General features: G+C 41.2%; 1 protein-coding gene across 2 annotated transcripts in view; it reads right to left on the bottom strand.

The window, feature by feature from the left end:
• Window positions 1-27934, bottom strand: part of c25h8orf34 (chromosome 25 C8orf34 homolog) — a 76742-nt gene that overhangs the window by 26606 nt on the left and 22202 nt on the right. The window contains exons 7-10 of one of the 2 annotated variants that reach the window (XM_027170446.2): window positions 22971-23137; window positions 8451-8586; window positions 4588-4673; window positions 4124-4200 (exon numbers count right to left, since the gene is read on the bottom strand). In XM_027170446.2, the coding sequence (XP_027026247.1) occupies window positions 4124-4200; window positions 4588-4673; window positions 8451-8586; window positions 22971-23137 (466 nt within the window). The remainder of the gene's footprint in view (window positions 1-4123; window positions 4201-4587; window positions 4674-8450; window positions 8587-22970; window positions 23138-27934) is intronic. The other variant, XM_027170453.2, reaches the window with a different exon arrangement.

Genomic DNA, 27934 nt, shown 5'->3' with positions numbered 1-27934 from the left:
TGCTTTTGGAGAACACCATCATGTAGACTCAGCATATTATTTATTATATGAAGTAAGTCTTCACATGTCTGTCTTTTGTGTCCCACAGCGTTCCCTGCTTCATGCTGCACAGATGTTGAGGAAACTGATGATCGTCTAAAACGTACACGCAGGTTACTTCACTACCCGAATAAGTGAGGACCTGATCCACACGATATCTTTAACGTTACTGAATTTGCATGTAAAATTTGGCCAGTTATAGTACCAGAGGGATGTGCTGGCCTACCAATCGTTAGGTTGTGAGTTTGCTGGGCCCCTGAGCGAGGCCCTTAACACTCAGTGAGCTCAAATGTAAGTCGTTCTGGAAAAGTGCATCTGCATCATCAAATGTAGTGCACAGCATCATCAAAGCAAATCATCATCCTCAGTACTAAAATAATTCTGAAATTCACATAAACATCGAGTCTGCTGCCGATGATAAAATTCATAGTGAAATTATTAAACATTCATTCATTCATTCATTCATTTTCTACCGCTTATCCGAACTTCTCGGGTCACGGGGAGCCTGTGCCTATCTCAGGCGTCATCATGCATCGAGGCAGGATACACCCTGGACGGAGTGCCAACCCATCACAGGGCACACACACACTCTCTCATTCACTCACACACTCACACACTATGGACAATTTTCCAACCTACCATGCATGTCTTTGGACCGGGGGAGGAAACCGGAGTACCCGGAGGAAACCCCCGAGGCACGGGGAGAACATGCAAACTGCACACACACAAGGCGGAGGCGGGAATTGAACCCCTGACCCTGGAGGTGTGAGGCGAACGTGCTAAGCACTAAGCCACCGTGCCCCCCAGGTGACATTAACCCACATAAATATTTATGAAGGCTTGTTCAAATACAGACCGCTGAACCAAACACAACTTTTGTAACATTTTTGGTCCAGCAACAGATTTCTGTAGACATAAGGTTGTTTTCTAGCACGTTCCCAACCTGCTTATATTCTAATGTCATGCCAACTGACTTTTAAAGTTTGTGCGTTTTTGATATATAGTGTCATGTCTTTTTTTATCCAAATGTCCTAACAATTATTCTTTTCCTCCAGAAATTTGTGCGCTTGAAATGAATGACACATTCGTATTCATCCTGACGTGATTAGCGGAGCAGGAAAAGCAGAAAAAGCTCAAAAGCACATTTTTTAAACAATCAATTACCACCATGCAGATTGTTTCTCTTAAAAGTGAATTAGTGGCTGTATTTATAGAAGAAGCTCTCTGAACCACATCAGCACATTATGTTCCTCTGTTCCTCTATTTGTTTTTTTGGGTCTGTTGAAACAAGCAAGTCATTTGCATTTGCTTTGCTGTTGTTTTCCATTTTCCACAAATGCTAAAGGATGTCCTTTATTATATGGGATTTGCCCATGTGTTGTGTTCATGGGACATGGAGGGGTGTGTTAATGAGGGATTGTGGTTACTCGTGGGCACGCATGTGCTCACTGCTCAGGGATATGTCAGGATGGGAGTTCGGGGTAGGGTTCGGGGTAGGGCATGAAGATAAGAGAGCTTGGGATGAATATGTGCTTCTTTTTATAGCGTCTGGTTTCACAAGAGCAAAAAGTCATTCATTCATTTTCTACCGCTTATCTGAACTTCTCGGGTCACGGGGAGCCTGTGCCTATCTCAGGCGTCATCGGGCATCGAGGCAGGATACACCCTGGACGGAGTGCCAACCCATCGCAGGGCACACACACACTCTCATTCACTCACACACACACACTACGGACAATTTTCCAGAGATGCCAATCAACCTACCATGCATGTCTTTGGACCGGGGGAGGAAACCGGAGTACCCAGAGGAAACCCCGGAGACACGGGGAGAACATGCAAACTCCACACACACAAGGCGGAGGCGGGAATCGAACCGCCAACCCTGGAGGTGTGAGGCGAACGTGCTAACCACTAAGCCACCGTGTCCCCAGAAGTAATTCAACTAATTTCAACAAAGAGTCGGTTCTGTGCCTTAGCAGGAAGGAGAATATTCCACTATAAGATGTTTTTAACGTCCTCAGAGAATTAAGCATTGAGGCCAAATAAAAGAGTCTTATTACTGACAGTCATGAAAGTGTAAGGATAATAACTCATATCACACCAGGAGAGACACCAGATGGACGAGGCCGGGGACGCATAAATACACCAGGCTTGTAAGGTGCACTTTGGATTACACTACTGCGCTTATTGCTTTCCGATAAAAATGAGTTATTCTCCTTCAGGACATTTTATTGTATTTTTGCCCGAGTTCAGGCTCATGAGAATTAATTAAACATTAAACACAATCACATGATGCTTGAAGGGATAGAATTCACCGGAAATCACACCGAGTGCTACTTGGGGGACATCTCTGAGTTTTAGCTTAATGATGCGATTACTGTAACAGCTAGTGACCGACTTTAGCGGCTAATGAGGGACGTTAGCAGCTCCACTGGTTAACAGCTAAATGCAGAGTCCTGGATCGATGTTCTGGGAAATTTATGCATGATATTAAACCTGGTTCCGTGTGCCTAGTAGACCGCTCCACATCTCAAAGTGCTGAGTTGCACAAAATTCACATCTCTCTCTCTCTCTCTCACACACACACACACACACACACACGCACAGAGCGCACAGCAGTCGGTTTTGGATTAGAGGCTGATCCAAACCCAACAACTCTAAATTTCTCTCTGAGGGCTCTCCATAATATAAAACTGGTGATCATCAGCGTTGTTAACTGTGCCTGAGAAAACCCCAGCAAGGCAGAAAGCAGGGATTTGCCCCAATGACACCCCCCAAACACACACACACACATGCACATTCAATTATTGTTGTCCCAAGCAGTGACTCAGCCCGTAAAAGCAATACATTTTTGTTTTCTGCGACGTTCACGTTGGTGACCGGAGAAACCCTGAAGGCCCAGTTAAACTAATAATCTATTAAAAAGACAAATTGCATTAGCCTTTTAAACAGTGCCCAAAATAAGCAATTATACGCACAACAGCCACACCGGGCCTTAAAAAGTATCGGTAGGTGAGCTGAGATGTTCATGACGATTACCTCTGCATATGGAAGATATTACTCTCGTTGCTCTGGCACTGCTTAACCTGTAGACACCAAAGGCCTCCCTTCTCTCCTCTCTCTCTCTCTCTCTCTCTCTCTCTCTCTCTCTCTCTCTCTCTCTCTCTCTCTCTTCTCAATTAAAAAAAAACCCACAAGTAAAGAGAGCCTGTCTTTGTATGAATATGAAAGGAGATCTGTGTAAGCGTGGGGGTTCTGTACAGTGTTAAGCCTGGCTACATGGCATTATTTACACTGTGACATGCTTTTCAAGGAGATGCCAGTTCTTTGGGTGGAGCAGGCGGAACGAGTGCGGTAGCGCAAGGCTAGACGAGACGATACGATTCGAGACCTTGCGCTCCCGACGCTGCCAGCATGTCTGGAGCCCTCTTCCATCTGCTCGGCACACCACATGAGCAAAAAAAAAAAAAAAAAGCTGTTAAAAAGACTTTCCAGCACCAGGCTGCTATAATTATGGCACTGCCTAGCCTTGGTGTCGCTGCTGATAGGAAAATAACCACTTTATGATGAGGGGAGAGAGTGTAGTGCTGAGCGCCCGAATCCATAGCAACAAAGGCCAGCCAATTAAGAAGCCGTGAGGTCTCGGCTTACTACCGAGATGAGATCAAGAGCGTCAAGCCCACATGTTGTTTTTGACAGGTTTGATTGAACAGGGGCTGCTCCATGACTCCGGGACCGCCGTGTTAACTCAATAGTGACGTGTACACGTAACAGTAAACCCCTTTTTCTTCTAAGGCTCCTGTCTGGGCTAAGCTCCGTGCAGCTCTGTGACGGCTCCTGGATCTCAGACTCTCCCACCATGAGCTCTTTCTGCATTGTTTAACTAGCTAAGTTATCCGTTACCGTGACATGCCTAGAGAAAAACAGACCCGTCAGGGTGGAACAGCTTTGTAGGAAAGAGTGATTAAGTGGTTTTTATCTGTCTCGGTGACAACACACGCACAATGGAGATGATGGAGAAGACGTTAATGAGGGAAGAAAAGCACGACGCGGACGATTTTCTTTCCACGTCGGGATTGCTTACCGGTGAGGACACTTGAGAAGAGCCCTGGAGTTCCAGCTCGGCGGCAGTCAGGGGCTCTGTCACTCCAGGTAATGGACCTGTTCCAGAAAACACACATAGAGCAGGTCTTTACCACCCACACTCATCGTAGGACATACAGACGTACAGCCCCCATGCTCAGGTAGTGATACTCAGGACATGCCACTCAGCGTGATCCGCCAGTGGCATCTCTTTAGACGTTTTCCAAATCAAGCAAGAAAGCAACAGGAAAATTAAGTGTTGTAGTGCCAGGCTTGGAACAAATACCTTCACATGCTGCTGGATCAAGTTGAGCTCAAGCCTTTGGGCTTAAGTGTCTCTTCATAGAAAAAGACAAATGATGAACAGTGCCCATCCCTTTGCAGTAAGTGATACTGCATTCCTTTCTAATATACAAATATATATTTATAAAATTTTAATAAGAAAAACTCAGATCTCTCACTCACATGTCACATCAGGCACGGCCTGCTCGGGAATGTGAGGCGCTGGGTCCTCCTCAGCGCCGGCTGGAGCGAGACTATCCCCCTGCAGCCTGCAAAACCCAAACACATCACACTGAAGACATGGCACCAAACAAAGGATTGTATTTCACACCGCCGTTCTGATGCGCTTTCGAGATAACAATATAATAATATCGTGTTCGCTACAGAAGAGAGACACTCGGGTTCGTTGGAATCCCATTAGCCATCTCGCCTGGATAAGAGCGCAGAGACGCCACGTCTCCGTTCATTAAAAGGTGTCGAGACATCCCGGTGTAAGACATTTGTCTTATCGGCGCATTGGAGTGATGGGCATAAGTAAAGTACACACAAGAATGCTGAATATGAGATAACTATGCGCAAATGACTGGCTGTCATTCGGAACACCTCTGCACCCCTATCGCTCACCGTCTCATATCTAAAAGAGCTACTGGGAGAAGGAGCTTGTCTAGAAGAGCTGAAAGATGAAATGTGAAATTCTTGACAAGATAAGGGAACTTTTCAAAATGAATCTTGCAGACTGTCTAAAGCAGGGTAACTAATAAAGTATCTTTCAATATCTTTCAAACCAGGCCATGCTTTCAAAATGGTGAAGTCAAAACAATAAAATCATCCAAACATTACAATTTTCACGACCTCCATTCAGTGTAACCTGGTTCATGATGTTGTGAAGATTCATTCATTCATTTTCTACTGCTTATCCGAACTACCTCAGGTCACGGGGAGCCTGTGCCTATCTCAGGCGTCATCGGGCATCGAGGCAGGATACACCCTGGACGGAGTGCCAACCCATCACAGGGCACACACACACACACACACACACACACACACACTCTCATTCACTCACACACTACGGACAATTTTCCAGAGATGCCAATCAACCTACCATGCATGTCTTTGGACCGGGGAGGAAACCGGAGTACCCGGAGGAAACCCCCGAGGCACGGGGAGAACATGCAAACTCCACACACACAAGGCGGAGGTGGGAATCGAACCCCCAACCCTGGAGGTGTGAGGCGAACGTGCTAACCACTAAGCCACCGTGTCCCCCTAGTTGTGAAGATGAAAAGAAAAAAAAACTAAACGCTAAATAATCAGATGTGCTTGATCATGTCAATCCTCATTTTATTCCTTTGTATACTTGTTTACACTCAGACTTTAGATTAAATCTTATTACATTTTACAGCAAAAAAAAAATAAATCCTTATTCAGTCCTTATTATCTATCCCAGATATTTTTCCCCCCAGGCATTAAAAAAAGTGCTGATTTCTGCAATAATACAAAAGTCGGCGGTCTGAAAACGCCCGTATGATCAGACCTCAGGTCAGTGATTGTGCGTTTGGTGGGTTAACATTAGATTTAAATTTACGGTGTGGAAACAAAGTGAAAACTTCAGACAGCTGACTAAGTTTTCACAAATAACAGCTATAAAAGTAAGTCGAATGTATTCGTACGTGATAAATGATTAAATAAAAACAGTGAAGCCGACGGTCCTTCCAGCGGTATGCGGAGTTCCAGTTAGTCGCTCGAGGTGTCCGTGTGGAATATGATGACAAAATATGAACTATAAATCATAGAAACCATGTCCTGCAGCGAATAAGGGTTTGGCAGCACTTTTACCGTATACAACCCAAACTAAGTATTATGATCCATTAGATCATGTAGATCTTATATTCCTGAAAGTCCTATTCTGAAAGATCAACAAAGTAGTAACCCGGCTCAGGTTGCCTTTTAAATTAACGGTAACCAAAACCCATTAAAAACCGGGGACCACCAAGGATCAAAGCAGAAAAGCACACCGGTGTTGCTATGGGTAAGGTCAAATGTAATTGGACATTGTCCTCCCATAGGGACGCAGAAAATGTGTCTTGGTGTGTGTGTGTGTGTGTGTGTGTGTGTGTGTGAGAGAGAGAGAGAGAGAGAGAGAGAGAGAGAGAGAGAGAGAGAGAGAGAGAGAGGGAATTGTAAGGAATGTTGCTTGCATCCAGCATGCAGTCACATGCCCTAAGACTGCAAGCAACTGAGAGAGTGTTTGTTTGCATTTGTGAATGATAGTGAGATAAAGACAGAAACAGATACAAAAGTACACTGTGTAAAGATACTCAGGCTACTGCGTTATCATTGTTTCTGTGGACAACGCTACATAAACAGACAAAAATATTTGATTTTAATTATCGACATGTTAAGGATTACATTGAGGATATCTGGAAGCATCCAAAAATTGCCCCAGATGGGCATCCAGGCGGATAAAATTCAGATTTGTGCTACTGAAATCGCACGTGATAATCTCTCCAAGGTTGCACTCAGCTTCCAGTAGTTCCTGCATGGGCCAGCGTACACGTGGGCAACAGATAAAACAGTCATGTCATGCAAAATGAGCATAAAGAAGCAGGTAAAGCCCAAACACAAGAGGACAAAGGTACGAGTGTGTTGGCCATCTACTTCAACAGATATGGCTTTATCATGCCCAGGTATCAGAGGTAAAAGGCCGTGCTGTGACGTTGATGTAAGCGCTCGAAACAGGAAGTTCTTTGAGACGATAAAGAAATTTAGCAGCATGCTTGTGAAAACAAGCAAATACAGAATGGAAAGGTTTTGGTGTCTGAAGATGTTTGGTCTGGAGATAAAAGGTAGAACGGACATCACTATCTCTGGATTTTACACAATTTTACACAAAAGGTTTTGTGGCTGGAATTTAATCAGATAGCTTTGTACAAGTAAATGGAAGCCACCAGTTTAGCATTATACCAATCATCAAGCATGAACCTCATCCAGATGTATTGTAGGTAAACCACTCACTCTCACTCACTCACTCATTTTCTACCGCTTATCCGAGGTAAACCATTGTACTGTAAATAATTTCATGACAAAATGAAATTTCGTACCAAATTTAAAAAATATCCGTTAATGTTTATTTATGCATATGCCAATCACCTGGGGGATGAGGGGATGGGGTAGCTTAGTGGTTAAGAAGCTTAGGAGTCACCGCTAGTATTTTTAGCTTTGTAAAGTTGTTGCTTTTGTATAGTATTATTATTATTATTATTATTATTTTTGTTGTTGTTGTTGTTATTATTATTATTATTATTATTATTATTATTATTATTATTATTGTTATTATTCATTCATTCATTCATTTTCTACCACTTATCTGAACTTCTCGGGTCACGTCGAGCCTGTGCCAGGCGTCATCGGGCATCGAGGCAGGATACACCCTGGACGGAGTGCCAACCCATCGCAGGGCACACACACACTCTCATTCACTCACGCAATCACACACTACGGACAATTTTCCAGAGATGCCAATCAACCTACCATGCATGTCTTTGGACCGGGGGAGGAAACCAGAGTACCCGGAGGAAACCCCTGAGGCACGGGGAGAACATGCAAACTCCACACACACACAAGGCGTTATGCATATTATTATGCATAATATAGAGTAAAAAAAAAGTATTTAATCAAGTGAAATCAGGTGAATTGGGTGAAGGATCAAACATTGGGAACAGGAGGCTTAGTTGTTAGCTACATTAGCCTTATGGCTATTGTCACTGAATAAATTTGGAGGAAGAAAAACAAGGAATTAACCTACTGGCAGAGGTAATGGAAAGGTTTATGTTTAGGTGGCTACATTTGGCTAGGTAAGTGTGTGTGTGTGTGTGTGTGTGTGTGTGTGTGTGTGTGTGTGTGTGTGTGTGTGTGTGTGTGTGTGTGTGTATACACTGTGTGTACACTGTGGCCGACTTGCAAAACAGAAGCTGAGAAGGTGACTGTGAGAATACACACACAGAAAGAGACGGCACCAGTGGTTTGCTCAGAGGGTAAATATTTACCTGGCACACCTTGAACAGATGTTGAGGGTGACTTTGGCCTGCGGTTCAGGGCAGTAGGAGCTGCGCCCTTGGCTGAACTTACTGCCAGAAGAAACTAGGCCAGTGACCCCCTCCATCCTCAGGTCATCCAGGTCCTCTGAAGAGAGACACAGAGAAACACAGTGAGAAAAAGACACAAGAGTCCAAAGGATACCGAGACCGGAAGGTAAACAAAGGTCAATCACAGGAGAGAAAGAAGCGCTGAAGTAAGTATGAATGAGTGTGGATCGTGTAGATTATGTAGATTTTCAATTGAGAAGCTCTTCCAGATCAGAGAGGAAATATTTTAAACGTCTGTGACTGTTAAATTTATGATGGAAAAGTTGAATAGATAAGAGAGTACAGGTATGTGTTTGCTCTATATAGATAGACACACACGAGGAGATGCTAAACTGCGAAGCTTACTTTCTAGCTAATACACATACATTTCCAAATAAAAACAAGCATTTTGCTGCCTAGCTAGTCATTAGCTAGCTTGCCAATTAGCTTCAAATTTAGCTTGCTGTCTAGCTGGTTGTTAGCTACCTTGATAACTAGCTTTAAATTTAGCTTGCTGCCTAGCTAGTCATTAGCTAGCTTGCCAATTAGCTTCAAATTTAGCTTGCTGTCTAGCTGGTTGTTAGCTACCTTGATAACTAGCTTTAAATTTAGCTTGCTGCCTAGCTAGTCATTAGCTAGCATGCTAACTAGCTTCAAATTTAGCTTTCTATCAAGTTAGTTACATAACATATCAAAGCTAGCTCTGATGTTTACAGCTAGCTATAGCTAGCTAACAGACCCTGTAATTCAATAGCTGGTCATCGTTAGCTAGTTTCAAAACACTACACTAAGCTTGTTGAAAAAAAGACTTTGTATGAGCTTATTCTTTCTTTTTAAAATACTAAGCCAAAAAGGCTCATTTGTGTGGTGAAAAAAATATCTTGTGCCTAATATGCTAGAAGAGAACAGGGAGTCATTTTAAAGTGTTTCTGACTGAAAAGTTCTCTAGAGCAACAAACTAAAGAAACACATGATGTATTTTTAGCAAACATGCTACTCAACTAGAGAGGTTTAGCTAAACATAGTAGTTCCAGCAGGATACTGTAATAATATTGCTTAATATAAGGCAATTATTAATAATATGCTATAAATTTTCAGTCTAATAAAGATCGTTCCGTGTTCCTGCTTGACATGGGACGTGTTTTTATAGTGTGTCACTGTCATCTGTCTTGCAAACTGTCAACAGGTGCTGAGTGCTAAGTTTACAGAGCAGAGCTTTGGCAGCCATCACACACGCTGGAACAGGACAGATGGAGCCTCCTGCTTCTCTTCACTGTGCAGCTGCTCTCATGAAGTGGCCGCCATCAAACACACACACACACACACACACACACACACACACACACACACACACACACACACACGCACACACTAGACCCAGAAGTTCAGCCAGAACGTTAGATCCGAACGTGGGGTTCCTGCTCACTTCTGGTAGCCTTATGATGAGAATGTGCTGTGTTCTGAAGAGCACGTAAACATCACGATGACCCAGAGGAAGCTTAACTCATAATGAAAATATTTTAAATGTTTGTGATTGTTTGAAGTACAACAGAAGCATGCTTTGGATAAGAAACGACAGATGCATGTTGTGTGAGAGAGCTTTTACTCTGTAACACACACAAATACCCAGACTCCTGCAGAGCTCTCGTCATATCAATAGCATTGTGATGGCTTTTATCCCATTCGTGTACGGGTAAGAAGATGACACTTCAGACTGAACGCATTGTACTATCAGCTCCAAGAAAACAGTGAGTTCGTGGAACCTCTGGATTTAAAAGAACTTAACATCTTTAAATGAAATCATATACCTGTAGATGGTTGCATTTAAATTTTGCATTTGGGTAATGACTTGATCATCATCTTATTCTTTGTTATGAGGAATCAACTTTCATTTCTTCTACTTAGAAATTCATTCGTTCATTCATTCATTTTCTACCACTTATCCAAACCTCTCGGGTCACGGGGAGTCTGTGCCTATCACAGGCATCAAGACAGGATACACCCTGGATGGAGTGCCAACCCATCGCAGTGCACACACTCTCTCATTCACTCACACACTACGGACAATTTTCCAGAGATGCCAATCGACCTACCATGCATGTCTTTGGACCGGGGTGGAAACTAGAATACCCGGAGGAAACCCCCGAGGCACGGGGAGAACATGCAAACTCCACACACACAAGGCGGAGGTGGGAATCGAACCCCCAACCCTGGAGGTGTGAGACGAACGTGCTCCCTACTTAGAAAATAAATTAATTTAATTAATTCACCCCGACACACAAACACACACACAGATGTAGCAGCAGAAGAATCTGCCCAATGACAGAACTAGAAGGAAACCACAAAAAAGGAATACAAGTAAAAACATCAAGATTGCCTCTGCCATGAGGTTATGTCATGCTTATCGGCTTATCAATCAACAAGTTAGAGTCAAATAGAAATGCAGAAATTGTCATAAATTTTGCCATAGCCATAATGTTTAGATTTACTGTAAACCATGTAATCTGAAAAAGGCAATAGATGGCAGTTCACTCATTTCATTTCACTTCATTCATTCATTTTATTTTTTAGAATATACAGAGCTTAAAACTTTCTCCATGGAGAAGAATCCAAGATCCTGGACAAGTCTCATGCCTTATGATAATTAACAAGAAGAGGTTTAATGCAGATCTCTACCAATAGAAAGTATGGGGAAGCCAATCATTTTGAAACTTTTTTTTTTTAAATAAAAGTATAGGATGTCTTTTGTGTTTACAATCGCAGTGTAGTGAACATATTACTGTTTTTGTTCACTGAACTAGAGTTAAAATGATACTTTTTATTTGGTCATTAAGAATTTAATCATAAAGACTGACAAACTGTAATTACCTGTCTACAACCTCATATATGTCACTAATATTACCCAAAAATCCTATTACAGTAATTCACATGCTGCTATTATGTTACACCCAGGCTGCGAGGGCAAACAGGGACGTACACTTTCTACAGAAGACAGCGTGACAAACAGCAGGGATTAAATGAAACATCCATCCAGTGAGAACTTCGTCTCCACCCTGCCATAACGCGGTCTCGGTTTAATTTGTAGAGGTGTCTGATACGGAACGGCTGATCGATGTCAATTAGGAATTTCACAGCGCTTAAATCTGAGCATGCGGACCTGCGTGTCCGATCGGCGCGCACTGCGATCTGTCGCAGCATGTTGTCAGGATGGCAAACTTTCCCACAGGATGGACAGAGCCTGCATGTGGGTATGTGGGTGAGACCGGCCCGAAAGAAGCCTGGCTCATGAAACCAACGAGTGTGGTGATATTAAATGTCTCATTCATCATCATGGGCCTCATCCTAGTGCCAGAGACAACATACACACTCATACACACGCAAGCTGAGAACTCTATACCACTGACCTTTGTGGGAAAATCTCTCACTCACTCTGTCTCTTCTGGCTTAAAGACAAAAACTTGAGGCATTAAGTAGAGTCAGCACTGTCCGGCTGGGTTTTCTCTCTTTTTTTTGTGTTTATTTCTCTTGAGCCACATCTTGAGGGCTGAGGAGAAAGAAAAGATTCTGAATTCACAGCTAATCATCACTAATAACCATGGACTCTATTACTATTTAATACATGTAGACGTTTTTCACCTTGTTGTGACCTTGACGATGTTTGACTAAATTTCAAAATCCATTCAGTTTTTTTTATTAGCATTGTTATTTCCTAACCCTAACCCTTTGAGAAACTGTGGTGGAAGTGGATTATTTTCCTACAAGAGAATAGAATGGTTTTATTTCTCATATACAACAGCAATTGGACAATCATTACATTTTTTCGATTTATTTAAAACTTTTTTTTTTTTTAACCTCTCATGTAGTTAATGAAATAAAACCAAAACACAGCGTGTGAAGTAAAGTCATAGCTCTACTGTACCTCTGGCTGGTACAAAATGCTAAATGCGGTGGAATAAATGGCTAAATTTAATAGAACCCTAAATAAAAGTTCCTTTGTAGTATGTTACTATAGAAACGATATAGTATTATAATGAGGTCATTAACATAAACATGTGATTTGGTCTGTATAATGGCTGTAGCCTGAATGTACCAAAGTTATTGTGTCGGTTCTTTATTATTATTATGATATAATTCGTTTAATTTATACTGATAATCTCCCGCGTGTCATGCTAGCTTGCTAGTTACAGTGCGGGCGGCGAGCATCGCTAAAATTAGCAATGAAGAAATTAAGTCTACTCTAATTAAAACATCCTGGAATCATTTGTACAGTATAAAGAGCTCCTCGGTTACAGTTTATTCTCTGCAGAAGGTTTTTCCCAGAAATTAAAAATGAAGTGACTGAAACACTCGACCGTTCATGTTTCTGTACGCTGTACTATAAAGAGGCTGTTGTCAAGATGGCACACTATCAGCCATCGAACAAACCAAAACTGTTTGAGAAATGGATACACAGCAAAACAAAAAAAACAAAAAAAAACACCATGTTGTCAGATGGGTTATCAGTAGGCTGTGATAATGCCCTGTGGGACTCAATGATATCTCATCCAGCTTCCCTCCTTCTCCAGAGTGAAAGAGAAAAGGTCTGTTTGTTTACCTACACTGGTTATATCTCTGCTTTATTCCCAACACATTCCTCAGGACAGGAAAACTGCTATCTGCAAAACAAGTGTGCTGTGATAAGCAAGCTGGGTCCTATCTGTGTGTGTGTGTGTGTGTGTGTGTGTGTGTGTGTGTGTGTGTGTGTGTGTGTGTGTGTGTGTGTGTGTGTGTGTGTGTTTGTTTGTTTGTGTGTGCTGTCACTTTGCATCGAGCAAAAAAAAAAAAGGCAGCAGAGCTACCAAACCGAAGTTGGAAACTATTCGAGCCATGCTGTCCTAACAAAGCCCAGAGTGGCGAGGATGAATCCGGTCTGTAATGACTCCCACACACTACGGCCCGGGCGCAAAAGTTTCCGTGTTGCTTAACCATCATCAGATAGAAGTAGGAGACAGCCGAAAGACATGCAAGTCAAGCGGCACTGAGCACACAGAGAGGTAAAACCATTATCAGTACGGTAAATAATGAGGAAAAGCCGCGGGCTGATGGATCAAACAGACGTCTGAGGAATGGAAGAATGATCGAATGAATAAATAAACGAAAGATGAATGTCCTACCCAAATGAACACTGTTCCATAAGGCATTCATTATGGTATGCAACATGGGAACATCAGGGATCGGTTCACAGTAATCCTCCCAAACTTGACAGCTCTTACCTTGACCTCCTTCGTCTACACAACACTTGACTCTCTCTCTCTCTCTCTCTCACTCTCTCTCACCCTCTCTCGCTCTTTTTACACACTCAGCATTTGGGTTTCATTAAGCGGAAAGAAAAAAAAAAACATAGCTCTGTGGTTAGCCCTCATACACGGCCGCTTTGATGTCAAGTGGGAAAAGACGCCATTTTGTTTGGCTTAGTAATAAAAACAATATTTCTATAATTAGGCCTCGGATACGAGACGCGGGATCCCTGTGAAAGTATTCGTCTCGTGCTCCAAAGCCTCACGCCTGCACCATGTGGGCTGTAAAAAAAAATACAAATAAAAATTGAGATCAGATGCTTCGAGATCAGACAGACATGAAAGATGGAAGCGACAGGACTCGGATACAAAAAGAGCTAGACGTCTCCTAGGACCGGGTAATTAATGTACTTCAATGAGCAGACGCAATCAAAGGCTAGACAGCAAAACTGAGCCATTTTGATATTCTACACCATGTGTCATTAATATCCAGTGTACGCTGTGTCAGCCTTCATTTATATTTTGTATATGATGTTGCTATACAAAGTAGAAAGTCACATCTCTCTCTCTGTCTCTCTCTGTCTCTCTCTCTCTCTCTCTCTCTCTCTCTCTCTCTCTCTTACAGGTACAATGTTGCCACCTTCTGGATATCACACCTTCAACCAAGACACATCCATTACACCAACTCCATTAAAAAACAAACAGCAAAATTACTATGACCAAATATTCAACCGCCATATAGATTTATTAAGACAGGAATTCTTTCATCATGACATCGATCCGATATGATGGCCCTTTAGACAATAAATATGTCAGGCGGTTCTCTGATTACGCAATAACCACCTTGTAATGCCAATAACTCATTCACCAACTCTTCCATTTATTTGTCAATTACATCATTTCATATTTCAGTCTCTAATCCTCGGGTGGTGACTTTATGGTGTAATACTCTATCATTACCGGCACGCAAACTTCTATTCTCTCATGACTAAGCGAGGTCTTTGCTTCCTGGAGTAAAATTTGTTCATAGAAATAAATGTACTGACAAAGACAACTAGAAATATATATATACTGTATATATTTGTGTGTATAAGTGTTTTTTTTTTAAAGTAGGCTCTTTGAGTTAGAAAATTTCTTCTTTAGTCTCTGGACAAAAGTGTTGAAAAGCTCAAAGGATCAAAACATACAGTGATTGATCTGTTAGGTGTGTGTGTGTGTGTGTGTGTGTGTGTGTGTGTGTGTCTGTGTGTGTGTGTGTGTGTGTGTGTGTGTGTGTAGGATTTACAAATATAGTGACCTTCAAATCCGATTTTATTTATTTATTTATTTATTTATTTATTTATTTATTTATTTATTAGTTTTTTCTATTTGACCATAACCTTGATGTAGCATGAAGAGAAGCAGAGCAAAAAAGATGAGTTCAGTTGATTTCATGGGTCTCCCTGGTTGGTTGTTTTTCTATGATAGGAAAGGTAACTGGAGGGTGGGAATAATCAGGAATTATATAAGAGAGGGATTCCAAAAGAAAGAAAGAAAGAAAGAAAGAAAGAAAGAAAGAAAGAAAAAAAGAAAGAAAACGAAAGAAAAAGAAAAATTCGACAGCGATTTAATGTCATCTAGCTCGTGTAGTGTCAATGAAACAATCTAACATTGTTCAGTATGCAGTCATTGGACAGAATCTTGGTGAGCCACACCTCCTTCACTGGGACTAACACAGAGGCCACACCTCCTTCACTGGGACTAACACAGAGGCCACACCTCCTTCACTGGGACTAACACAGAGGCCACACCTCCTTCACTGGGACTAACACAGAGGCCACACCTCCTTCACTGGGACTAACACAGATGCCACACCTCCTTCACTGGGACTAACACAGAGGCCACACCTCCTTCACTGGGACTAACACAGAGGCCACACCTCCTTCACTGGGACTAACACAGAGGCCACACCTCCTTCACTGGGACTAAAACAGAGGCCACACCTCCTTCACTGGGACTAACACAGAGGCCACACCTCCTTCACTGGGACTAACACAGAGGCCACACCTCCTTCACTGGGACTAAAACAGAGGCCACACCTCCTTCACTGGGACTATCACAGCGAGAGTGTTATAAACACCAGAGAGTGTTATAATAAATAATGTCCTTTCCAGTCAGACACAGTTTACATATGTACATTAATATATTTAAAATGTGCTCAGTTTAAATCTTGTCTTACAGTGTAGAAAGTCAACAGTGTCAGAAAGTACATTTACTCATCTAAAAGATACACAGTGAATGTTGTATGAGCAGGATATTCATCTTTAATGACTCCTAAATCAGAGATAATGAGTTCACTATGTCATAGAAGGTCAACGTATTAGGATTTAATTATTTAACTATAAATCCCGAGCAGTAGTTAACATTTCTTGGGTTTTTTTTTTTAAGAGATGTCTCGTGTCCTCAGATTCAGTGGTGTTTATCACAGAGCAGAGTTTTATCCATCCCACTTTCACCTTTCTGAAGAGAAACCTGTGTTCCTGTGTAAGATGGTTCCAGTAAGTTCTCTGTCAGTGTTAATACCACAAGTCTGAATTTTTCAACTTAGTGTAAGACAGGGACACCATTCAGAGGCTTTTTCCCAGACACACACACACACACACACACACACACACACACACACACACACACACACACACACACACACACACACACAGCATACTGTCCAATGCAATCCTGTCTATAACTCATTAATCTTTATCTCGTGATTTCTCCATAATGTGTTTATCCAGAGTCATTCTGTACTGTATGTCTGGGCCATTTGTTTGAGTGTGAAAGCAGTTTTTAAACCTGGGTGTAAAAAAAATGGATTTTTGGTCGACCTGAACATGAGGCTTGAGGGTGTCGAATAACACGATGGCTTACTTACTGGTTGAAGTTTTATACAGACAACATACAGAGTCAGGTCATAAATAAACAAATAAAATAAATAAATAATAAAATAAGACTCCGAAAGGTTTGCGGCTACGAAAAACATGTACATTAACTAAAGAATAAACACTTCAGGGTTGATGTTAGGGAAAACTAATCATGTGTGAGTGTGAGCTATGTGTGTGTGTGGTATTTGGTGGATTTTTGTATCTTTGGAGAAAAGTGTAGAAAAGCATCAGAGAGAAAGAAAGAAAGAAAGAAAGAAAGAAAGAAAGAAAGAAAGAAAGAAAGAAAGAAAGAAAGAAAGAAAGAAAGAAAGAATTGTTGTCTTCCTAAGAAGTTTGTATTTGTAGTTGGGAAGTGAGAATCATGACGTCAAATGTGTTCAAGTCATTCTGGGTAAAGCAAGATGGAGGTGAACCCCAAGATGGAGCTGAACCCCAAGATGGAGGTGAACCCCAAGATGGAGGTGAACCCCAAGATGGAGCTGAACCCCAAGATGGAGCTGAACCCCAAGATGGAGGTGAACCCCAAGATGGAGGTGAACCCCAAGATGGAGGTGAACCTTCTCTTCTCTTAAATACAAAAAAAACACAGAGGGTTTTAACTTCTGAAAAACAACATAACTAAAATCAGCTTCTGAGATTTCAGCATATTGTTTCCCGGTTCCATGTTTTCTTTGTGTTCATGTGCGTTCAACTTGTACATACGATCTGTTACCATAGAAACGATATTATCATATTAGCGTGAGAACGTTATTATAAACCTAATAAGCTCTACTGAAACAACCCTACCATGATGACATCGGTACAGACTCGATTATTACTTAGGTAAACAATCCCAAAGACCCCCAGGGTGAGACATCCGCAGTCTGGTGTCTCAAGCTTGGCCCTGACTTTGTCTCACTGAGGTTACATCAGCTGCAAAAATAAAACAGTGATTCGTTTCACACCATCAGAAATATCCGCCTGGGTGGTCTCAGTGCCCAGAGACCAACACAGTATCAGTGTCAGGTTACTACTCGAATTCATGTAACATTTGTCCAAAAGCATCACAGCTACAGGGAACAATGTTGTCTGCTTTCTTCACTGGAATATGGAAGCTAGTTTAAGAGGTTTGGACGAGAAGCATAAAAACAGGCAAATCAATCTGTAAAATGGACAAATAAAAAAACAGGAAAGTGTTGATCATCTCTGTATCAGACAAGTGAGTCTGCTGTTAATTAAAACTTAATAATGAAGGGGGTGTGGCCTCTGTGTTAGTCCCAATGCAGTGGGTGTGGCCTCTGTTTTAGTCCCAATGAAGGAGGCATGGCCTATATTGTTAGTTCAAGTGAAGGAGGTGTGGCCTCTGTGTTAGTCTCAGAGAAGGAGGTGTGGCCTCTGTGTTAATCCAAGTGAAGGGGGTGTGGTCTCTTTGTCAGTCCCAGAGAGGGAGGTGTGGCCTCTGAGTTAGTCCAAATAAAGGACGTGTGGCTTCTGTGTTAATTCCAATGATAGAGGTGTAGTCCCAGTGAATGAGGTGTGGCCTCAGTGTTAGTCTCAGTAAAGGGGGTGTGGCCTCTGTGTTAATCCCAGTGAAGAGGGTGTGGCTTCTGTGTTAGTCCCAGTGAAGAGGGTGTGGCCTCTGTGTTAGTTCCAGTGAAGGGGGTGTGGCCTCTGTGTTAGTCCCAGTGAAGGGGGTGTGGCCTCTGTGTTAGTCCCAATGAAGAGGATGTGGCCTCTGTGTTAGTCCCAGTGAAGGGGGTGTGGCCTCTGTGTTAGTCCCAATGAAGAGGATGTGGCCTCTGTGTTAGTCCCAATGAAGAGGAAGTGGCCTCTGTGTTAGTCCCAATGAAGGGGGTGTGGCATCTGTGTTAGTCCCAATGAAGGGGGTGTGGCATCTGTGTTAGTCCCAGTGAAGGGGGTGTGGCCTCTGTGTTAGTCCCAATGAAGAGGATGTGGCCTCTGTGTTAGTCCCAATGAAGGGGGTGTGGCCTCTGTGTTAGTCCCAATGAAGGGGGTGTGGCCTCTGTGTTAGTCCCAATGAAGAGGATGTGGCCTCTGTGTTAGTCCCAATGAAGAGGATGTGGCCTCTGTGTTAGTCCCAATGAAGGGGGTGTGGCATCTGTGTTAGTCCCAATGAAGTGGGTGTGGCATCTGTGTTAGTCCCAGTGAAGGGGGTGTGGCCTCTGTGTTAGTCCCAATGAAGAGGATGTGGCCTCTGTGTTAGTCCCAATGAAGAGGATGTGGCCTCTGTGTTAGTCCCAATGAAGAGGATGTGGCCTCTGTGTTAGTCCCAATGAAGGGGGTGTGGCATCTGTGTTAGTCCCAATGAAGGGGGTGTGGCCTCTGTGTTAGTCCCAATGAAGAGGATGTGGCATCTGTGTTAGTCCCAATGAAGGGGGTGTGGCATCTGTGTTAGTCCCAGAGAAGGGGTTGTGGCTTCCTTGGCATGGAAGATTCTTAGCAACCACACCCAGGTTCTAATACCCTTTATGCAGGCCATCTGAAGCGTTCTACATTAAACCATTTTTCTGTAACTGAATCACAGTGTATTACTGCGTAAGGCCACAGGCATCATCTTGTAATAAAATTATTACACAACATTGTTTCCCTGTAATGTACTCCATCTAAATTTGTCATAATGCATTAATCATTTAATCTAAAAGAAGGAAGGAGTAAAGAAAGGCAGCTCTGTCGAGCTCTGGGATAATAAATCTCACTTGGGTGTAAATCCTTTCAGCTGAGCATTTAGCACAGCACAAAAAGTGTTACAGATAATTACACCACAGCAAGCTGAGAGAGAATGACAATGAAAAGAATAGCAAGAACAGAAACAAAAGGAGTAGAGGATGACATGGGTACAACTGGGTAAAGAATAGAAAGAAAAAGAAAAGGTAAAAATAGATAGAAATTGAAGCAGAGAATGAAAAACATGGAAAAGAAGAGGACAGAAAAAAATAAAAGTAAAAAGAGAATAAAAAATAACTGAGAAGGAAACAAGAAATGAAGAGAAGAGTGAGAGAAAAAAACTAAAGCAGGACATGTGGAGAAGAGAATGAAAAGAAGAAGAAAAAGAAGTACAGAAAATTAAAAAAAATTATAAGATAATAAAGACAAAAAGGAGACGAGAAGATCAGAGAAGAGAAAAAAAAGAAAGGAGGAAAAAAGACAAGTGATTCGATCATAGTTCATCCCCTCACCTGAAATTAGCCAATCCTGTGATATTATATTAAATATATAATATAAAATGTTATAAAAGGACAAATCAATGCAGATTATTTATTTTAATTTAGTCAGGATTTGTGCTGAAATCTAATCTCTCTTTTAAGCAGTTGTTCCAGCCAAAACGTGCCAGACTGTCATTCATCAGTTTGTCCACCAGAGGGCAGAGTGAGCACATAGTAACATACTTTACACACTATTTTACAATCTGCTGATGTACCAGCCTCTGTGAGAGAGTGTTTTTCTGATCTGTCATCATCACTGTCACTAATCTTTACAGTTAATATTATACTATACTATTATTATACAAATTTATACTCTATAAATCTATTTAGTTGATATTATTCATATATTTATTATTAGATATGATGACTATAGTGTTTTGTTGCTACACTAATTAAAAAAAAATAATTAAAATGTGTTCATTACAAGCATTGTGTGTTTTAGGTTAATGTACAGAAGTGCTTTGTGTTCAAAACATATACAAGAAATTCTTTTTTTTTCCTTTCTTTTAAATGCATGATATTTACATATCTGTTTAATAAACACTTAATCGTTTTCTCTTTTTTCCACATTAAATGACTTCCTCATCAAAATATGTTCATTAGACATTTGTTGCTTTTTGTTATATTCACAATACAGGGAGAGAGAAGAGGAACTGGGAGAGTCCACAGGGTAAGAAGGGGAGTGGGGGAGAGAAAGGGGGTGAGAGAGGGAAAGAGAGAGACAGACAGACTGAGACAGACAGACAGACAGACAGACAGACAGAGACACAGACAGACAGAGAGACAGACAGAGACAAAAAGAGACATAGAGATAAACAGACAGAGATAGACAGCCTGACAGACAGAGACAGAAAGTGAGAGAGACAGACAGACACAGACAGACAGAGAAACACATATTCAGAGAGAAAATCACAGAGAGAGTGAGAAAGACAGACAGAGAGAGAAAGAAACAGACAGACAGACAGACAGACAGACAGACAGACAGACGGACAGACAGACAGACTGACAGACAGAGAAAGACAGACAGAGAGAGAAAGAAACAGACAGACAGACAGACAGACAGACAGACAGACAGACAGACAGACTGACAGACAGAGAAAGACAGACAGAGAGACAGACAGACAGAGAGAAAGACAGACAGACAGACAGACAGACAGACAGACAGACAGACAGACAGACAGACAGACAGAGAAAGACAGACAGAAAGACAGACAGACAGACAGACAGACAGACAGACAGAGAAAGACAGACAGACAGACAGACAGACAGACAGACAGACAGAGAAAGACAGACAGACAGAGAAAGACAGACAGACAGACAGACAGACAGACAGACAGACGGTTTGGTTTTAGAGATAAGGTCACAGGTAAAAATGTCACAGTTCTTACAGAATCACAGAAAACGATCTTCATTTTTTTTGTTGTTGTTGATTTGATTTATTTGTGATTTCCTAGTTTTGAAGATCAACTCTGGAGTTTTCAGGGAATTGGTGACCAGCATGACCCTGCCAACCTGACCCTAAAGCACTAAATCTGCCCCTGCTCCTGAGAGTCTTCTATTAGTATTTGTTTTATTCACACTCTTATTTCTCGTACCTCAAAGTGTCCTCTCTGATCTTTTCCATTTTCTGTCTTAGTTTAGAAGGTAATCATGTGGTATCACATTACATAGAAGACCTCAAGCAGACTAACAGGAATATTATTATATACACTGTGGGCATTCACTTGGGCACACACACACACACACACACACACACACACATACACAGACACACACATACTGTAGACACACAAACACACATAGACACACACACAGACACACACACACACCCTTACACACAAACACACACACACACACACACACACACACACACACACACACACACACACACACACACACACACACACACACACACACACACACACACACACAGACACACACACACAGACAGACGCACACAGACACAGACACACACACACACACATACACACACACACCCCCTTCTTCAGTTAACCCGTGTCTAATATGCTGCTGTCCTCCAGTCAGGAATGTTCAAGGGGAAGTGAATCATCTTGTCACTTTGGTGCCATTATTGATCTCATGTTCTTTCCAAGATAGTCCAACGTCTAGCCCGAGAAAATTCATGAACAAAAAAACCCCAAACACAACCATTGTATTCTTAATAAAACGTAAACACGTCAAAGCTCCTTAACGTCCGATTATATGGTTTCAAATATGCTTTAAAGGTATTATGGTATTATGTGCATTTTTCTAGCCAATTAAACACTGAAGACCTACCAATGTCACCAAACCTTCCTGAAACACACACACACACACACACACACACACACACACACACACACACACACACACACACACACACACACACACACACACACACACATCTGGATGCATGTCCTGGTTTCAACAACTTTCAACAATCTCGTTGTTGTGTCTCATGATCTGTTGTCTGTCATATCTATTTTTTATGATGAGACCTAAGAACTCCTTTTATTTATAAGCATTTTAAAGCATTACAAGCTCAACATTGCAGGGTGTCCAACTAAACAGCGGAGACGTGTGGCAGCTTTAGTCTGAAGTGATTGCATAAGCAGAAAGGAAAAAAGAACAAGACTGAAAAATTAAGGTGTGTGTGTGTGTGTGTGTGTGTGTGTGTGTGTGTGTGTGTGTGTGTGTGTGTGTGTGTGTGTGTGTGGTGTGAGTGTGTGTGTGTGTTTTCTCTGGTGATGGATGCACTCTGAAAATGGTCTCTTCAGCTCAAAATCAGAATCCATCTGATACTCAACAATCAGCTACGATACAAGTCTTATGAACACACGTGATTGAAGTGGACCGTGTTTAAGTAAATATGCGTGTGTGTGTGTGTGTGTGTGTGCGTGTGTGTGTGTGTGTGTGTGTGTGTGTGTGTGTGTGTGTGTGTGTGTGTGTGTGTGTGTGTGTGTGATTGTTTATAGCTTATATATTTGTTTTGTGTGACAATAAGAAGATGATGAAAGACAGAACACGTGCTTATTGTTTTGTTACCCAGAAGCTCCATGGCGTCGTCCTCGTCCTCTATCTCGTCCTCGGTGAGGGACGGAGCCGAGCTGGCCATGGAGTCGAACGAGTCCTGAGACAACATGGCCGCCAGGAGCTTCTTCCGGTGCTGCTGCTGCTGCCTCAGTCCTTTCGTCTTCACCTCCATTTTCAGGCTATAAACAAATCATAGAGACGCATTTAATTAATACAATTAATTTATTATTATTATTATTATTATTATTATTATTATTATTATTATTATTATTATTATTATTATTATTATATACAACCTACTGTATACTACATGCACTTCTCACAGAAAAATCATCTGGAGTTTCTTTCATTCCATTAAAGCTGAGTGATTTTGTTAATAAGAGACAGACAGATATCTCTGCTCTACATCATATGACATTTTTATATCACAGTAATTTCCAAGACTTAATCATGATTATGGTGATTATATTGCACCATTTTTACACATTTACTTCGTTAAAATGGGAAGAAATTTGAAAACAGAACATTAGCAAGAATTGCGTTTGGAGATGTCTGACATTTGATTAACAGCTAAAATAAAAAAAAATCTAATAAAATAAAATAAAGCCACGTTTTTTTTAAAATCTTCTTCTTTTGTTTTCCCTCTAGGGGTCGCCAAAGTGAATTATCAGTTTCCACCTAACTCTATCCGTTTCTTTATTGTCCTCTACTCTCACACCAATTACCTTCATGTCCTCATTTAACACATCCATATATCTCCTCTTTGGTCTTCCTCTTGTCCTCTTAAGTACCTTGCAGCTCCATCTGCATCTCCTTCCATCCTCTGTACATGTCCAAACCTTCTCAATCTATCCTCTCTGTCCTTGTCCCCAAAACAGCCAACCAGAGCTCCTTCCTAATGATGTGCTCCTTCCTAATCCTGTCCATCCTCGTCACTCCTAAAGAGAACCTCAACTTCCTCGTCTCTGCTACCTCCATCTCTGCCTCATGTCTTTACCTCACTGCTACAGTCTCTAACCCATACAGCAGAGCTGCTCTCACTACTGACTTCTACACCTTTCCTTTGAACATTTTGTTTTTTAAATATAGTCTTTAAAACATTTCCTGTAAAGCGATAGACATTGTCACAACCCGGCCTGATGGTTTGTAGATACAGTATACAAATCGAGTATATCTAAATCTTTCTTATTATAAAATCAAATTGTGGCAAAACAATTAGAACCAAATGACTGAGAAGGAATTAAAATACAGTAAGTCCACATTACACCTTATTACACTGCTCTTAATTATAAACATAACTTTTACAGGATCAGGACAAAGCGTATTTCACTTGATTCTATACAGTGACCACAGTTTAGATTTCAGGCTCGGACGATCGTTTAACTCGAGTCAGCAAACCGTAAGAATCAAAATGAATTGATTCTATGTACAGATTTACAGCGTGTGATTAATTCCCCACGTCCGAAATGCAACAGGACTAAAGACTGATGGTCAGCCATAAAGATAAGAACGAAGGCGAAGATGAAGACGAGATGAATTTTCTGCTCTGTAACTAGTTCTTTGTCATGTTTAAACACACTTTAAACATTTCTATACTATAAAATTAAATTTTTGTACCAAAAGTATCTAAAGTAAACAAGTGAAATAATAGTAAACTCTAAAAAAATGGCATCATAAAGTGAGACAGTGGGAGAAATTACACCCAGAATGATTAAAGTCATCTAACAAGTGATATAGTTGTAGTCTAAACATTTTAATTACTAACAACTGAATTCTTTTATTTCAGAAAGTCTAAAACAAGTCAGGACTCGGTGTGAGACGTGTTTCTCTCTCTGTTGAAACCTTACACAGAATTTTACTGCTCAAAGATCATTTTAGAGCTGAGAAACAACGAGCATCTGAGAGAGAAGGGATGAGTTTGTATAATCAGTTACTCTGAAGATAGAAATATTTGTGCATTTTCTGAACTTTTCTATCTATATATCACCCCTGGAAGAGAGAGAGAGAGAGAGAGAGAGAGAGAGAGAGAGAGAGAGAGAGAGAGAGAGAGAGAGAGACAGACAGACAGCTAGCTAGCAAGATAGACAGACAGACAGACAGACAGACAGACAGACAGACAGAAAAGAAGACAGACAGACAGACAGATAGATAGACAGACAGAAAGGCAGACAGACAAACAGACAGACAGACAGACAGAAAAGAAGATAGACAGACAGACAGACAGACAGACAGCAGACAGACAGATTGATACTGTAGGTAGATAGATAGATAGATAGATAGATAGATAGATAGATAGATAGATAGATAGATAGATAGATAGATAGATAGATAGATAGATAGATAGATAGATAGATAGATAGATAGATAGACAGACAGAAAAGACAGACAGACAGAAAAGAAGACAGACAGACAGACAGACAGACAGACAGAAAAGAAGACAGACAGACAGACAGACAGACAGACAGACAGAAAAGAAGACAGACAGACAGAAAAGAAGACAGACAGACAGACAGACAGACAGACAGACAGAAAAGAAGACAGACAGACAGACAGACAGACAGACAGACAGATTGATACTGTAGATAGATAGATAGATAGATAGATAGATAGATAGATAGATAGATAGATAGATAGATAGATAGATAGATAGATGAAAATGTACAATGTACAAAAGTATACAAACTATACAAAAAAACTATACATTTACAAATACACAAACTGTAGTAATAAATACAGAGATGCAGATTACTGTATGAACTGTAAATGTAAGTGATAAATGACACAGTGCTGCAGAAGGCACACACATGACCTCCCGAACCAGCAGCTCACAACCCTGTCACATTCACACGTCATTCGGTTGTCTAATCTAATCCTCACAGGTATATAATAGAAGCTAAGAACTGCTTCAAGTCCAAAAACTACCATTTTTAAAATATTCTTAACACTAAATGTGATTAAAATAGGCTGGAGAGACAGAATTGGATTTGGGGCAGAACAACATAAAATATTCAGGTTGAATATTACTATGCTAAAGCTCATGCTAATATTCAGGCGAGAGAGAGAGAGATCTTTTAGCTTCTACACTTTGCTTTGGTTCATTTTGTCCCCAGTTACAGCAGTGTAACAGTCAGCTGACCGAATCCTGGGCTCTTTTGTTTTGCTGCGTTAGCAGAGCAGACATTGCGGTCCCAGTCCTCATAAACACTCACATAAACACACCCACACCTCTCATAAAGGTTTCTGGTAGCTGAATAGCAGTGGGTCTATAAAGATAGTCTAACAGAAAATTTGCCCCTGTCGTCATGGGCAGTTAAAATCCCGTCCCGTGTTACGTTCAAAATGTTCCAAAAGGAAAAATCTGAACACCTTTAACACGGTGTGGTGACTGATTTTACCCACTTGTTTCTCAGTCACAGCAGGATTACCAGTGTTGCCAGGTACACGATATTCACACAGAATGTTAAACCTTTAATTAAAATTGATGAAAACCTGGTCAGTGAGTAGTTCAGCTCTTCACGATCATGTTCTGTTTACTCCGCTCTGTTTAAACTGCAAGAAAACTCGTTCTTTTTATGGGTCAGTTGGGCTGGGATGGAAAATGTAAACCAAGCTTTGGCAAGTGTGTCAAAGAAATTCTGGCCATTCGCTAGAGTCTGGTACATTACAAAAATAAACATGGCCAAGATGCACTACAAAAAAGGCAATTTGACTGCCAATCAGGAACAGAGTTTTTCTCTTGTTCACGTTTTTCATGTTCACTGATATCTAATAAAAAAAACTCACACTTTTAAAAAGTTTTATTTATTTATTTATTTTTAAGAAAAGACATAAAGACACTAGATATTGTCACAGTAAAGAGTTTATACGCAAACAGATATCAGATTTAAAACTGCATGGTTTCTATGTTGTTTGACAGCTACTAAAGATTATTTTTATATTTTTGTGACTGCATGTGATGTGCAGATGGAACTCTGACTTTCTCTCTTTTTCTACTCATCTCGAGGTATCTAGATACTGTAGCAGCTCCAGTTGTGTTCTGCTTCATAAAGATTTCGACTCCATGTGGTGTTTGAGGACAACAAGCTAATAATTAATACACAACTGTATCTGACTGTAGAAAGGACATTATGCATAATAACACTCTCTGGTGTTCCTGGTCACTTCCCGAGTTTCCTGTGATCAGATAGATACAGTATCTGATGGTAAAAACACCAGGTCTAAATTCCCTCCCAAACGTTTTCGAGACGGATATAAATCCGATCGCTCGAACCCCTTCAGGAGGTGGTCTGGGACGCGTTTCAGATGAAACTGGACAGGTGTAAATTAATGTGGTTGTTCAAGCCACATACGTCAGCGCTATACTCCTCCCAAACGGAAGTACGTCACTCGCAGGTGATCTTTCACCCAGGCGTCTCGTCGGGTCTTAAAATGCACTGCTGCCTCCAGCGAAAATGCAGCAAACAGTAAACGCTGTTTTTTGTAGCAACCGCACACACCAAAGCGTGCTCCATTTCAGTTACCCTGGAAATGAGGTAAAATATATTTGCATTTTGGGCGGGAGTAAAAAGATCGGATCGATATCCGATTCGCCGAGACGCGTTTATGTGGCCTGATGTAAATGGAACAGTTTTAACAAATCAGATAGCTATCGGATCAGAGAAAACACACAAAGTCACCAGGTGTAAAAAGGCTGTCACGTCATTTAGTCGTCACACCGACCAAATGAAGATGAGGTTCCCTTTTAAGTCTGGTTCCTCTGAAGGTTTCTTCCTCTTAAATCTAAGAGAGTTTTTTCTCAGCACAGTCACCTCAGGCTTGTTCATTTGAGATAAATACAAGCATGGTATTCATTTTGTCATCAGCCCTGAGTAGGTAGCGAGTGTTGAACCTACTGGGCAGAAGCATGGAGCACAGGAGCACAAAGCTCTCAGAAGCTCCAAGGTTCCATAATGCTGGTTTTCAGTATTCATCTCTCA

The sequence above is a fragment of the Tachysurus fulvidraco genome, chromosome 25 (genome assembly GCF_022655615.1).
Source record: "Tachysurus fulvidraco isolate hzauxx_2018 chromosome 25, HZAU_PFXX_2.0, whole genome shotgun sequence".
In the NCBI taxonomy this organism is placed as follows: Eukaryota; Metazoa; Chordata; class Actinopteri; order Siluriformes; family Bagridae; genus Tachysurus; species Tachysurus fulvidraco.
This window is presented reverse-complemented; position numbering and strand designations above follow the sequence as displayed.